Source organism: Saccostrea echinata, unplaced genomic scaffold (genome assembly GCF_033153115.1).
Source record: "Saccostrea echinata isolate AGI-Se365-2 ecotype Australia unplaced genomic scaffold, CSIRO_AGI_Sech_v1 ptg000025l, whole genome shotgun sequence".
In the NCBI taxonomy this organism is placed as follows: domain Eukaryota; kingdom Metazoa; phylum Mollusca; class Bivalvia; order Ostreida; family Ostreidae; genus Saccostrea; species Saccostrea echinata.
The window spans coordinates 16,464,623-16,481,041 of record NW_026889774.1 but is presented as its reverse complement, the minus strand read 5'-3'; the positions used below and the strand labels follow the sequence as shown (position 1 = coordinate 16,481,041).

General features: G+C 33.2%; 2 protein-coding genes across 2 annotated transcripts in view; one reads left to right on the top strand and one right to left on the bottom strand.

Annotated features, from left to right (window-relative positions):
- Positions 1-16,419, top strand: part of LOC133192081 (uncharacterized) — a 506,856-nt gene that overhangs the window by 175,303 nt on the left and 315,134 nt on the right. The window lies entirely within an intron of this gene.
- On the bottom strand, positions 7,279-14,961 carry LOC133192350 (tigger transposable element-derived protein 4-like). The gene is made up of 4 exons (XM_061328367.1): positions 14,226-14,961; positions 13,745-14,186; positions 8,451-8,521; positions 7,279-7,539 (listed from the first exon to the last, which is right to left on the bottom strand). Exons 1-4 carry the CDS (start codon positions 14,790-14,792, stop codon positions 7,279-7,281), a joined length of 1,341 nt encoding a protein of 446 aa, XP_061184351.1. The 5' UTR covers positions 14,793-14,961.

Sequence of the window (16,419 nt, the reverse complement as noted above, 5' to 3'; positions counted from 1 at the left end):
TTAAAGATAATATTTTGAATCTCTAGGGTTATTTTCCATCCTTCTTTAACGGGTGCTGCTTCGAAAGAAATAAAAAAAATACTTACTGTAATTGGTCAAGATCGGGGTGGGGCTTGCATAATTATTTCAAAAATTATTCATGAACAGTACGGTTCGCTTTGTGCAGGTTACGGTATGCTTCTTGTACGGAACGGTTCGTTTTGTATACGGTAGGGTTCACTTTGTGCATGGTACGGTACGCTTCTTGAACGGTACGGTTCGCTTTGTGCACGGTATGGTATGCTTCTTGCACAGTACGGTACGCTTCTTGCACGGAACGGTACGGTTCGTTTCTGAGGTGTAGTAGCACGTTTTAGGGTCTGTATAAAGCTTCAAAGATCTAGCATTCTGGCCCCTTCTGGACCCTTATTACGTAATATATGATCAAAATATTATAAAATGTAGTTGCAACTTGTTTATATGAACATTTTTGCTTCAGAAGTTTATAGCAAAATGTAGATCGTTCAAGAGTTATACATGAAAGACTTTTGGCCCCATTGAGCCCCTAATTTGAGGAATCAGCCCTTTTCCTTGATATCAAATGAAAGGTCTTATGATTTTGAAGACTTTTTGTTCAATAACTATTCAGAAATTTATTTTGGTTTTGATATATGCTGAAGTGAAATTTTTAGGGGCCAGCCCTTCAAGTCCTTAATGGGACTGTTTTGTAAAAATCGAAAGGTTGCATATTGTTTAGAACATTATTTTGAACATCTTTTATTCAATATTGCTTATCAAAATATTCCCCCTTTTTGAAATATTTAGCATTCTGGCCCCTTATTACGTAACATATGATCAAAAGTTTAAAACATATAGTTGCAAATCATTAAGGTAAACATTTTTGCTTTGGTAATTCATAACAAAATATTGGTTGGTCAAGAGTTATACATGAAAGACTTTTGGCCCTGTTGAGCCCCTAATTTGAGGGGACAGCCCCTTTTTCTTGATATCAAATGAAAGGTCTTTTGATTTTACACATCTTTTGTCATATATATCTAACAAAATATTTAAAGGTATAAATGTATGAAAGAAAACGTCAATTTTGTGAGATGCTTGTGAGCCTATTTTTTGAGCCCTGGCAAGCTTTGGTGCCTTTTGTGCTGGGAAGATATAGACACAAAAAAGCACATCTACTATCCTTCCTTTACCTTCACTGAGAATCTCAACTCAATATCTTGAGTCATTTAGGAGTGATTGCCAGGACAAGCCGACCATCTGAAAATCAGAAGATCGTCCATATCTCACGACCGGAAGTGACGTCATCGAGGACTTAAATTTCCGACAAGGTTCAGATGAATGTCTATCAGACATGATCCCACCTCTGATGTTTGGAGGTCCGTGTTTGCTCTGCTCCTATTTTGTATTGTTTAATGGACTTTTGAGCTTGAATACTGTTCGTTATCTCCATATATTTCATCTGAAAGTTCGGTGAAAATCGACTGAGACATTTCTGAGAACTCGCGTGCACAAAATCGGTAAGAAAAATAATAATAACTAGAAACTCATTACTAGTAATGAGAAGGTCTTCCGTTATACTTCTTCCTGTTTGCATGAACATGTTTTGCCCAACATCGGTATTAGCCAAAAACTGACGTAGAAACAAAATAACTTAAAAAATTACTTTTTTTGCTTCATTTCCTGTCACGACGGGAAGTAATGATGACACATGATTTTTACACAATGCAAATGAACTGATGACTGACTATAAGTCCTGAAAGTTTTAGACTTCAGTCTTTTACTGTTGCTGTGCAATTGTGAGAACAAATTCTAATTTTGAGGACAGGAAAACACACGACCGGAGGTGAAACTGAATAAAAATCTCTGAATTTTCTATTGACATTTGCAGTATCTACAGCATATGTAAAAAACATTTCAAATACTTATCTGTAAGTGATATTTATGAGAAAGTTAAACATCGAAATAGCGTAGTTTATCTCTTAAAACCGCAAGTTTAAAGTTTTTGTTTCTGGTGGAATCTAGCATATTTCAAACAGCGAAAGAGATGCATAAAGTGATGCAAGTTTTAATTTCAAAAAGAAAAGTTGAAATTTTCCATTTTTTTTATCACTTCCTATGACGACCGGAAGTGACAGCTGAAGTGTTTAACCCTATGTGTTTTGCTTACTCCAAAAGGTTTATTACTCCTATAAGTTTTGTGTCTTAATCTCATGCCGTTTCCGAGATCTCGCTCAGATAACTTTTCATTTTGAGGACAGGAAAACATGCCACCCGAAGTGAATTTTACTAGGATATTTGACGTTACTCTAGACATTTGCAGTCTGAATAACATATCTAAAAATCATTTTCAAATACTTTATCTTTAAAAGATATGTTAAGGAAAGTAAAATACTCAAATTATGTAGTTTTCTTCTTATAACCGGAAGTTGTCGTTTTTGTTTCTGGTGGGACTGACATATTTCGAAACTACAAATGAGATGCAATAAAGTGATGCAAAAAAAGATTCAAAAAAGAAAAGTTGAAATTTTCGATTTCTTTGATCACTTCCTGTGACGACCGGAAGTGACGGCTGACACTTTTAACCCAAATGGGCTCACCTATTCCTCAAGATCTATTACTCATATAAGTTTGGTGTCTTAATCTCTTACCGTTTCTGAGATCTCATTCGGAAAAAATATTTTTGAAAAAATCGGACATATCTGACGACCGGAAGTGAATTTCTTTTTTACTAATTTTACTAAGATATTTGACGTTACTCTAGACATTTGCAGTCTGAATAACATATCAAAAAATCATTTTCAAATACTTTATCTATAAAAGATATTTAAGGGAAAGTAAAATACTCAAATAATGTAGTGTTATTCTTAGAACCGGAAGTTGTCATTTTTGTTTCCGGTTGGACTGACATCAGGCTTGGGGTAATGCTAAATGTAATGGTAATGCATTGCAATGCATTACTTGGACTCAAAGTAATGCTAGTAATGTGTAATGCCAAAAAATTTGCATTACATGTAATGATAATGTAATGCATTACTTTATCAAATCCAGAGTAATGCTGGCATTTCATAGCATTACAAAGCATTATTTTGTATTTACTTTTTTTTTAAATATTACAAATGGACAAAGAAATTATTGTTTAGATATTTTTTTTTCAAATGATAGAAATGAATGAAAAAAGTTAACCTATTTAAGGTGGTATAGGATACCAAACGAAATTTCTCCTACATATTTATGTACCCAAATTAGAAGGATTTGAAATACCCCCACCTTTCAGTATATTAAAGTGTAATTTTAATAATTCTTTTATTATTTTAATGAGAAATATAAAAACGATTTTTTTCTTGCATAATTCTTTTTTCATAAGCTTAATATTATAGGCAGGCGTTTGCTAATATAAAGTGTTTATAAAAACAAAAATGACAAGAAATATGTCTTAGTATTTTTTTAATTTTCAACAAAAAATAAGCGTAAAAAAAGGGAAAACTTTATTTCTTGAAAACAGACGGATAACATTTCATGAAAGTCTACAATAAGAATGTATCTTAATATGTTAGCAAAGTGAAATAAACAAATTGAAAATATATATATAAATGGAAAATATAAAATGCATTAAAATTTTTTTGAATTAAAAGATCCGAGCGGAAGAGTTATCCTTCTTTATTTTCCAAGGGTTGAAAAAACCTGGGTGCTATTTTAGAAATGATGAGCATTTTTTCCCAACCATAAAAAAATCGCACTTTGTAGTTTTCAACTTTGAGCGGTTTTGAAAACAATGCATGGACAATCGCTTTCCAGGACGTGTCTTGTTCAGAGCAATTGCATTCATCTGAACGTTTTGGGACTATATACAACAGCTAGCTGATTTGTGACCAAACAGTTACTTCTTGAATTGAATAACAAAAAAGTCCAGCTCTGGTTAACGTGATAATTGATTGGTGATATTCAGCATAATGTGAAGTAATTGCACTTATCCATGCCTCACCGCACACAAGGTGCTGTACAGTTACTCAAACAATTGAAATACAGCTTTTGCTTAAAAGTGTTCAAAAGCAGCAATGTTGAAACTACCTTTTACAGGGGTTTGCTTTTTTAAATGTCCGTTGTACAATTATAAGTAAATTTATATACTTGCGATTTTTTTGTCTGTTTTTACTTAAAATGCCGACTTGTGAGAACTTGCATCGAAATAGGCTTCAGAGTGTTCTTTTCAACGGTGTATCTACAAATTTTGACCCGATAATAAGCACTCATGCAAATCAAAACAATACTTCAAACGGAAATACGTCATAACGTGGAGGTATCCCATACTACCTTAAATAAACTCTCTGTATCTATTTAAATACAAATTTTATTCTGTTGAAAGTACAGTTACCACACATTTAAATTTTCATACTTATTTAAGATTAAATATAACTTTCTAAGAACATTTTAAAGAGATTTTTTAAAATATCCTTTAAGAAATAATTCCGGTTTGAGGGGTTTATTCCCACTTAGCCAACATTTTGAAAAATCCTATTCCCACATAGCCAACATTTTTATTTTTACACCTGAGTGATCAACAGACTATAGTTTGTTTTCAGGTATATATGTGATTTAGCTGAGAATTACTCTTTTGAAAAAAATATTGTAAAAATAAATTCAAATGAAAACTTTAGTCAAAATATAAAAATAAAATTTAAATTAAAAAAAATATGAAGTTCTAGAAAAAAAAAAAGAATTAATTTATATAAATGTAGTAAAAAAATAAATATAAATCTGCATTTTTTAAATTAAAAATTGAATATTGATAAAAGAAAATATTGAAAATTAATTAAGAAATAAAGTATTTTAAATGATACAAAAAAAGTGTATATTACATTGTAGAAACAATTTTGAATATTCTAAAATATTTTTAACAGTTGTGATTAAAAATATTTAATGTGTGATAAATAATGTGATGCAAAAAAAAATTCAAAAAAGAAAAGTTGAAATTTTCGATTTCTTTGATCACTTCCATTGACGACCGGAAGTGACGGCTGACACTCTTAACCCAAATGGGCTCGCCTACTCCTCAAGATCTATTACTCGTATAAGTTTTGTGTCTTTATCTCTTACTGTTTTTGAGAATTCACGCGGAAAAAATATTTTTGTGTCTTTATCTCTTACTGTTTTTGAGAATTCACGCGGAAAAAATATTTTTGAGAAAAACGGAAATCGGACATATCTGATGACCGGAAGTGAATTTAAAAAAAATGAAAAAAAAAAACGCCTCAGGGTATTTTCATTCTCTATCAACCCTGAAAATTTCAGGAAAATCCATCCAGCCAACTCTGAGAAATCCTGCCGACAAAAAAAGGGGAAAAAATAAAAATAAAAATAATAATAAACAGTACAATCACCATAGTCGCCCGCATGGCACAGTGGTTAGAGCATCTGCTCTAGAGTCGCGAAGTAAGGAGTTGATCCTTATTTCGTGGGTTCGAATCCCACTGTGGGATGTGGAGACCGGTCCTTCGGATGAGACTGTATAAACCGAGGTCCTGTGTCGCAGTAGGTGCTGGCACGAAAAAAGATCCCACACTGCTCAATGGCCCTGAGTGCCGAGTATAGGACAAAATTTGCAGCTCTCCTTCGGCAAGTGGTGGGGTCTCCATATGAGTGAAAAATTCTCGAGAGGGACATTAAACATACAAACAAACAAACAATCACCATAAGGTCTTCCATCTGGAATGGAAGACCTTAACTAGAAATTTGTTGCCATGGCAACAAGAAGCTCTTCCGTCCCTTCTCCGTCATGAGAGAAGTTGATTCCTCACTTGTTACACTATCTGTATTATGTTGTGCATTCTTTTTAACTCCTTCATACATGAAATACTATAAAACGTAAATTGTAAAATATGTTGCGTAATTCAAACAGAAAATTATACCAGATATCATTTCAAAAATACAGTATTATATTTCAGCTGAGAAAAGGTACAAAAAAATCCAGACATTCTGGGGATTGAGTCCATGTCGGCTGCGTGAAAATTGAACACGCTAACCATTACGCTAGTGGGACCATTTCTTATAAGAATCTCTATTATCCCTAGTAAAATCATTAAAAAATATTGAAAAACAAAAAGGTTGAAAAATTCGACTTTTTTTATTCCCTTCCAGTAGCGACCAAAACTATAAATGATGCACAAAAGGCAATTCTGCAAATCTAGAGGTCATGTTCTATCATCTCTAATAAGTCATTTAGATCTGCCGGGGAAAAAAATTTCATTTAAAAATCAGGAAATTGCCCATAACATGGAACTAGAAGTGAGTTTTCCAAAACTCTTTCAAATGTAACAATGGCTATTTCCCCTGAGAGATGATCATGAATAATTCATGATTTTCCTTGAATTATTCATGAATTTTATTCATGAAGTGTTCATGAAATGTTCATGAAGATCCTATGAACTTATTATTGGACATTTTCAAATCATGAATTTTTATTCATGAAAGAAAGTTGATGAATATTCATGAATATATTTTTTCATGAATAATTCATGAAGAGTCATATTCATGAAGATTCATCATTTTAAGAATTGTCCAATAATAAGTTCATTGCATCTTCATGAACTGTTCATGAATAATTTATAAAATTTATTCAGGAATGTTCATGAATGAATAAAATTCATGAACTATTCATGAATATTCTTGCTTATTTGTATACAAAAAATGCAATATTATTATTCACTTTTATTCATGAAAATGCAAGAAGTCTAATCAAGCAAAAAACTGTAAAAGAAGATATTTTATAATACAGCATCTTGAAAGATTTCAGAAAATATCTGTTTGTTTTCCAACAATGGCAACAAAATGTTTTTTTTAAAGTAAACAACTCTCAGACTGATAAGTTGATAACCATAATTATGTATACATGTATATCTTATTTTGCTCTTATTTAAAGTGACAAACTAGAAAGAGTTGAAGTATCTTGAAACACTGTTTACAGACAGACGTAAAGAACTGATATTAGCTGAATTTGAGCTCCCTCTTCTTTTAATAACAATAAAAAAAACAGCATTCAAATGGCAACACATTTTCATAGTATTGAAGGCTTTGCAATTGCCTTACCACTTACTTGCAACTTTTTGAATGTTTTGAATTTCTCATGTACATGTAGTTCATTCCTGGTAAAATTATGAAAAATTTCAAACACGACTCTGTGCAGAATCCTAAACCTTACTTGGTAAAGAGGAGGGCGGGGTCCTTCCTCAGCATATTTCAAAGCGGGTTTTTTTGGCCAGAAATGGAACAGTTTTTAATTCCAGTCTAGGAGAAAAGTCTGTTTAGCAATAGGGCAACAGCTTTGAGGGCTATCAAGCATTTTCGAGCAGAAATGGTCAATTCCAAGATTCTTCTTGGTTCTCCATTTGGAATTTCCAGAATTTCATCATTCGGATCCTTTGATCGAATATCATTCATATTTTCATTTCTTTCTTTTGTTTTTTCAAGAGCCCGGATTTTTTTGCCGAGTTTCTTATCTTCTGATCTCAACTCATCAACATCATTTACGAACTGCTTCTCTTTTCCCTACAAGAACAAGGATTTTCTGAAAATGCCCATGAAGATTTCTGTTACATTTCTTAACTAATGAGAATCAACAAATCTTAAACTTTAACATTTTTACACTGAAACATGGTATTATAATGAAGGTTGCCAAGAACATTCACCTTAAAAAATTCATCTATAAATATCTAGTATACTCTTTATTTAGCTGAAAAGTGTAGTATTAAAAGCAACTTTTGGTGTGTAATGCTAAAAAGTTACATTTACCAAAACAGATTGACATAAAGTTGCAAATGAAACTGCAAAGGGGATCATAAATTTACCGAGGACTACCGGGGTAGGTCATCCAATATTAAAACAATGATTCTTAAAAGTTTATCATGGCTTAAACACTATAACATAATTAAATATGAAAAATACTAATTTGTCCTTGTCTAAAGATTCCCTGGACCTAAATTAATGGTTCAAATCTTCAGTGTCACTTTCTGAAGAAAGTGTGCCTATTAAAACAGAATTAAAAGAAATTTTCAGGCAATTTATAACAAAAATAAGATTTTTTTCCCTAAAAAAAAAAAAAAAAAAAAAAAATTAAAAAGGTAAGTGCAGAGAGATGCTGCAAACAGTTCAAAGGTTACTAGGTACATTAACCTGCTTGATTTACCTGTAGTATTTAGTGATGTGGCAGGTGGTGACTGCCTTTCTGTTGCTGAATCAGATGATGAAGCTGGTGCTCTTTTTAGGAGCAAATTTGTTTGCCTTGAAAATAGTTTGCTGGAACAGGATGCTATTTAGAAAAAAATATTTTCATTTTTAATGATAGACTATTTGTGTCTGTGTAATCATTTTAATTTGTGAAAGTATAATTATTCTAATAGATTAACTTAAGAGAGTTGAACTGTTTGGCTTACACTTTAAAAGAAACTTTTCATACGTACTGATGCATCCTGAAATGTATGGTTAAATTCTCCAGTTCCTTCTTTTATTTTCTCAAGATGTTTCTTGTCATCTACAAATTTACAATAAAACAATTATATGACTTTTAACTTAGAATTTTCATTTTACACAACTCTTATTAGCATCCACAGTCTTGGGTCAAAACATTTTGTATGTGCCTTATCTAATCAATTAAAGCACCATTAGATTACAAGTGTAAAAGTGGTCAGGACCCCCCCCCCCCCCCTTCCAAAAAAAAAATTCATACTCTTAAAGTTTTGAATTCTTATTGTAAATTTACCAAAATTAGGTTTTATCCCCTTCCCTGCCATTAGCTAAAGATACAGGAAAAAACTTATACTTTTCTTGCAAGTTTTATTAATTTTAGTTTTATGCATCATAAGCAGATCTAGAAGGGGTGGCAGTTCTTCCATAGAGCAGTCTGAGAGGAAGTTAGCCTTTTTCCCTCGGCTGTCATGTTGTACCCGTCAATAGGCCTATGAATGTTTTGATAAACTAGCCTATCTATAATTAATGTATATTACTTTGGTTGGATCCCCACTCAAAGCAAAGTTTGGCAAAGTCTTCATTTTAAAAAAAAACAAAATAATTTAACAAATAGAGTAACATCTACTGACAGATATCTGATTAAATGATTAAATCAGTGATTGCCTACCGTTTTTTGTAACTCACCACAAATCTCTGAAGTTATGGCTGCAAAGTAGATTGATCCTCTGAATATATATATTCTTCCTTCTTCGTATTCTGTTATTTCCTTAAGAGGCTGACAAAGAATGACTACGCTAATTATAATACTTTAATATCGATCCTCCTACTCTATCAATTCACATTTCCAACGTCTTGCGCGTTTCAAGTTTGCGCCTTTCGTCTTGACCAATGGAAACTTGGGTTCTTAAAAATGTAAGGCAGAGCTAGGATGTAGTTTCGAATCCCCACAACCATGCAATCTGTGTTGTATCATTTAAACACGATGCATGGAAAAAGTATGACTTTTTAACTACATCAATATTTTTGTACGGGGATAAAGCGTTTCGACCCAAGAATAGTACGGTACAGTACGGATAAGACACATAATCTTTTAGTTGTAAATAAATATATGACGTGTTTTAACGAAGATTACGAAGTTTTTTCTTAATTGTTTCAGTTTCTCACAACTTGCTTTAATTTTGACTTTAGAGAAAATTCGGTCGAAGAAAGTACGTTGCGTAGTGAAAAATGAGATTATTTAAAGCACATTTTCAATGTAACTGGTTAATTATAATAATAATAATAATAATAATAATAATAAAATAATAAAGGAACATGGGTAATTTAATAAAAAAAAAAATTGCTGGGCTATGCAATGATGATGCAGTGTTTGTTTAATTATAATCAAAACACGAAATGTTTACAGATTTCATGATTTATATTTTTTCAGATAGTAGATAAATGAAAACATGTAATTAATTATCAGGTCCAGTACAAAGACTATTAATAGCTACGTAGGTATTTAAACCTACCCAAAGTAGCTATTTTTACCTACTTTTTGCATTACTTCCATAATGCATAGGCGCTCCCCAGCTTAATTGTTAAAAAATATATAACTACTATACTATAGTAGTTAAATATTTTTTAACATTTAAGCTGGGGAGTGCCTATGGCATTTTTTGGCCAAACTGCGCAACATGGTACCGTGAGTACCAAATTTCTAAATGCAGTCACACTGATGATGAATACAACCAAATTTTGGCCACAAATTGATAACGTCTTAAATTAACAATTTTGCATTAATTACTATGCAAAATTCTTAATTTATGAAGTAATCATTTTTTGGTCAAAGTTTTGTTGTATTCATCATTAGTGTGACTGTAGCAAGAAATTTGGTACTCACCATGTTGCGCCGTTTGGCCATTTGGCCACAAAATGCAAGTAATGCAAAAAGTAGGTAAAAATAGCTACTTTGGGTAGGTTTAAATACCTACGTAGCTATTCATAGCTACGTAGGTAGAAATAGTCTTTGGACTGGACCTGATTATACCAGGGGCTTGTTCAACAGTGCATGTGCATGCAAAAGTTGTATTATGGGAGTTATGAGTGTTTTCTGGCAATCGCTTGTGTCAATTAAGTCTTCATGAAAATTCATGAACATTCATTACCTTGAACTAAATGTTTTTTTTTCTGTTTTTAAACTGAAAATTACCTATATTCATATATATTCATCATTTGTTCATGAACTACATTTTATGAATATATTCATGAATAAAATTCATGAACCATCTTTATGAACCAGTCATGAACCAGTCATGAATACATCATGAATTTTCATGAATGATTCATCAAAGTTCCTGAAATTATGAATTTCATCTCGCAGGGGTTAAAACGCATTATCCCTGAAAGTTTGACGAAAAACCACTGAATAGTTTTCGAGATATGGCCTGCACAATATTTGTCTAAAAAATATTAATAATAATTACAATATTTATTATCAATTTTCAAACAAATTATATATTATGCATTCGGAAAAGAGTCTCTATTAACCCTATTAATATCATCAAAATATATTGAAAAACAAAAAAGTTGAAAAATTTGACGTTTTAAATTTGCTTCCTATAGCGACCGGAAGTAGTGACAACACACTAAATGGCAATTCTGGTAATCTAGAAGGCCTATTCTATCATCTCTCATAAGTCTCCAGTTCATACCTTTAGTCGTTCTTTAGGTTTGCATAGGTTTAGGACAACATTCCATTTAAAAATCAGGAATTTGCCCATATTTTGGAACTGGAAGCAAATTTTCCAAATTTTACTTGTGATGAACAAAGTTCATATGATAACTCATTTTTTGTGAAAGTTTCTTCGAAAACTACTGAATAGTTTTTGAGAAATCGCATGCAGAAAATTTTGGTCCAAAAAAAGAATAATAATGAGAAACAGTAGAATCACTATAAGGTCTTCCGTGAATGCGGAAGATCTTAATAAATAGTGGAAAAGAAACCTAAGAAAAATAAGGTCTTCCGCTGAAGACGGAAGACCTTAATGATAGGGAAAAAGAAACTGAAAGAAAACAATAAAGTCTTCCGTTGATGAAAGACCTTAATAAGGAACAATAAAATCACTATAAGGTCTTCCGTGAAGACAGAAGACCTTAATAACAGAATGCCGTGTAAGGTTCACGTCAAAACATGCCTGACGCAAAATAATTCCTGAATTTTCCCCTTCAATTCGAGCATTTCTGCATTGGACAGGGCTGATGTTTGTTTATGAGATGATAGACTATGTGTAAACTTTCTTAGTTTAGCGGAATCATTAACATTTTCGGCGTGATGAATAATTTGTTTACAGTAGTTATGGGGCTTTCGCGCACCTGCAGGAGCGGATCCAAGGATTTACAAATTTTATAAAAACGATGGAAATGAAGTTCTAATACTTATAAATATTATTTAATGAAATTATCAATATGCAAGTAATAGATATAGAAGAAAAAGTGAAATGGTAATGAATGCAGCTGACAGTCGCCACGTTTTTAAGATGAATTAATTCTAAATAAAATAATTATAAATTCTATAGAAAAAATAGAAGAAGAATGAATGGTAGCAAAATATCAAATCACGTCAGGGGAACTGAATTTCATTAATGAAACTCTTAAGAAGTTCCTTATAAGTTGTATATTTTATATCTGCCTATTCCACCTGGCTACTTTGAGGGGGGTGGGGGGTCTTGAACATAAACATGTAAATTACCATTATTTTGTAGAAAGAATTGAGCCTTATCATTTTGAAAACTTCAAGAAGAGTTGCTTGTGATATGAAGGTCAAGGTCATTTTATTTAGAATCCAAAACATAAAAGCGTTCATTACAATAAAAGAGAAGGGGGTCTGTAAAGATGACAATGTCTTCTACAGTTCACAAAATAAAAGGGGGGCGCACACATGGTATATATCATATACAACCATTTTTATTTAATATAAACTTGTTTTTATGGCAACAGGAAGGTTTTTCTGTCCTCTCTCAATCACCAGAGAAGTGTTACCTCTATACTTAATCCTACGCAAATGAGCCCTAAGCAGTCCCCTATATATACGAAAAGAAATATCAATATTTTGTAGTGTTTAAGAAATGTTGGTCCCACATTTTCAGAAATTTTAAGATATTTAAAGATATTTAATTCCTTCTTAATCAAATGAAGAAACTGGCAATACGTAAAATCTTAAAGAGGGGCCTTTACATACCCTATGAATATTACAGAAAAAAGAAGTTAGAAAGACGAAGAAATTGGAAAAATCGACTTTTTAATCCGCTTTCTGTGACGACCGGAAGTATTGATGATGGAAAAAATGTTCACGGTGACATCTACAAGTCATTATCTATCATATCTGACAGAGTTTACTTTCATATCTTAAGCTGTTCTGGAGAAATGGAGCGGACAGTCCTTTACAAAATTTGGTCTATATACAATAATATTAAGAATACAGTACAAGTCGTTTATTATCATAGTTTATTTGTCAGGCCAAAACTTTATGATAAGCGACTATTATAATAACCATAGTCTGCCGAAATTCATGTCAGATGTCTGACATGAAACGACGTTTGTGGAATTTATTGGATGTACATGTATTATACATGTTATGTGACATGTAATTTCAGTTTTTTTTACGTTTATTTGAAATACAAATTAATTGACATATCATTTCTCAATATTTACTTACTGTTTCAACTTTTTGTAGTAAATAAATTCACTGAAATAAAGCTTAATAGTCTACGAACTCTCTAGAAGAATTTCGAACTATTCTTCTAGATCGCTTGGCATCCATCTTGTTTATTTTCATTTTGGTCTACTTTCATTTTTAAATAAATGATCAACTCAAACTACCAATATTTCGTTTTTTACGTCGCATATCAAATAAAAAACTCAACGAAAGAGCGTACATTCAAATTGTTTATTTCTTTTATTCATCCAAAGTAGACATAAAAATGTACAAACGAAAGAGCGTAAAAATACACATATATCACCTCAAAATCAAACAAAAACTGTACTTACCAATCGGAATATATTAACGGTATCAAAATAATTTTACAACAACAGTGCATGCATTCAAATTGTTTCTTTTATTCAATTTTTTTGTTAAACCAAAGTAGACATAAAAAACATACAAACTAAAGAACGTTTAAATACAGATTCAGCATGTCAGTTCAGCATTTCACCATCTCACAACATACTTACCAATATACGTACGGTATCCAGTTGATGAATTTGGTGATTTTCCGTTGTATTTTCAGGAGTTCAAAGATCTTCTTACACTTGTCCTCTAATTCGTAAAGTTGGTCGAAATCATCACAGCTGTTCTCCTCCATGAATCTTCTAATGATTTTTAGCGCTTCTTCGACTTCACCTCTGGTTACGGGTAGTTGAAATTCCTCGTTCTCCTCAATCTCTGCGTCGTCCTCCGGATCTCGTGACTCTTCTGCCATGATGTCAGCACAGATTTCTTCTTCGGTCGTAACATGATGACAGTGAATATCCTCTTCGGCTCTCAATAACTCGTTGAACTGTTCTTCCGTCACACCCTCTGGAATCTCACTGTTTTCTTCGTCAGAATCTGCCTGGTGTTCATCAGCTGTAAATCCGGCCTTCCTGAAGCAGTTCTGTATAGTGGAAGATTTCACGGCGTTCCAGGCTTTCCTAAGCATGTGAATTGCATCCAGCAGTGTTACACGCTTGGCAAGGTCGTTTGCAGAGAGCTCCGAGTTGTCAATGTCACTGATGATTTTCTTTACCACTTCACTCCTGTAGCTGGATTTTAAATTTCTTATGATGCCTTGATCACATGGTTGAATCAATGATGTAGTGTTGGGAGGCAGAAATTCCAGGCGGATGTTTGATAGTCGCTGTGCTGATTCCTTGGGATGGGCGCTGCAGTTATCCACAAACAGGATAACTTTTCTTTTCTGTCGACACATATCACGATTGAAATCACGAATCCATTCACTAAAAATCTCACCAGTCATCCAAGAATTTCTGTTAGCTGCATACTTCACTGGAAGACTCTTCTTTCCTCGGAAACACCTGGGGTCTTTGCTCTTCCCAATCACTAATAATTTTCTTTTATCCGTGCCTGTCATGTTGGTGGCGATCATGGCTGTCACACGCTCTTTTGCTTTCTTGGATCCGCTGGTCTGTTGATTTTTGAAAGTGAGGGTTCCCTCTGGAATTGCTCTGTAATAAAGACCTGTTTCGTCTGCGTTGCACACATCATCGGGCTTGTATTCTCGTAGAATTTCTGGTAGAACGTTGACTTTCCAGTGGTCTGCAGCGTTGGTGTCAGCATCTTTCTTTTCCCAGTGCATTCGCTTAAATCCTATGTTTCCCTATCCTTTCCAATGGGAGAGCCAGCCGTCTGTTGCTTTGAAGTCCGTCACATTGAGGCGTTCCGCAAGCTCTGTCGCTTTTTCTTGAAGGATAGATCCCGTGATTGGAATATCCCGGTGCCTGGCTGCTTTAAACCATTCCTTCAATGCTCCCCCAACTTCCGCAGTTTTTCCACCTCTTTGCCGTTTTCTGTCGGAATTGCACACGACTCATAATCTTCTTTAATCTTTAATCTGTTCTTTGAGATGAGGCTCACTGTTGATTGGGAAATTCCGAGACGCCTCGCCATTTCTGACTGTGATTTTTTCTGGTCTAGAAGTTTCACTATGTTGAACTTTTGAGAAAGGTACATGTCATTTCTCTTCCTTTTGTTGGCCATTGTCGAAATAAAGCACAATATTATTCACATGTGGAATCATAAACATGAATCACAGCACAAAATAAAAAAAAAAATAAACAAAAGCACTAATCACAAAAAACACAGATACACAGCACTATAGATGGAGAACAATTACGGCAAACTTATAGGAAGTGCCGTTAGAAGATTTTCAGAGAATATGAGAGAAAATAGCACTAGAATATTATTGGGGGGAATGCTCCACGAAGCTTGTGCTCCACGAAGCAACTGATGAAGTGGGACAGTTGTGATCGTATTTATTGGCTGGAAGTGAACACATCCAAGCTAAGTGTCAGGGGAAAAATCTGTTCAGACACAAGCCCAAAGATTTTCTTCTTCTTTGCACCCAAGCAGCTTGCGCCAATTTACACTTAATGTCGCCGTATAATTGAAATTAATTGATACACTGATGAGCATGTAAATTCAAAGCCGCTTGGACAGACTGATAAAAGAGTTAATTTCACATCACTTCTTAATTAATCGGGCAGTTTTATAAATGTAATTAATTATGAACATTGATCAGGCAACAAGCGTAAGAAAGCTTGGGTTAATTGACGCTAAATTTAGTTTCAACACATTTGGTAAAACACATTTATTATCAATGTACAATGTCAAGATAAAAGAAGAAAATAAGATTGCGAACAGTTTTGTGTTGTCGTGTGGTTGTGTAATGTATTTCGTAAAATAAACAAACTTGGGTGTCAATCGCTCAGGTAAGTGCACTGGAGTGTGACTAATCTCCCCAGCCAAGCCATTGTGTATAGACAAGAGACAGTGCATGAACCACAGGTGGATAGGTGTTATCTTTTTGTTTTGTTGATTGCCCTGAGAGTGAAAAGGTGTGAAAAAAAATATTACGGATGAAAATTATCTATTATAGTAAGCGAAGTGTACACTTTTACCTATGATAATAACAGACGAAATTTACAATGAATTATTAAGAAATGGTTTTGTGTTTCAAATATCAATGATAAAAAATGAAGTATGATATAAAACCAGTATGATAAAAAATGACTTGTACTGTACTAGAAACTTGTTGCCATGGCAACAGGGTCTTCCGTCCCTTCTCCGTCATGAGAGAAGTTGATTCCTCACTCATAACTATCTGTATTACGTTGTGCATTCCTTTTAAGTCCTTAATACATGAAATACTATAAAACAAAAATTGAATGTAAAATATATTGTGTAATTGGAGCGGAAAATTATAC

Coding starts and splice junctions, on each gene's coding strand:
- LOC133192350 (XM_061328367.1), bottom strand. CDS start 14,792: ATGCACTGGGAAAAGAAAGATGCTGACACCAACGCTGCAGACCACTGG. Junction 14,187..14,225: donor AATCCAGCTACAGGAGTGAA/GTGGTAAAGAAA, acceptor GACAACTCGGAG/CTCTCTGCAAACGACCTTGC. Junction 7,540..8,450: donor ATACATTTCAGGATGCATCA/GTACGTATGAAA, acceptor TTGTTCTTGTAG/GGAAAAGAGAAGCAGTTCGT.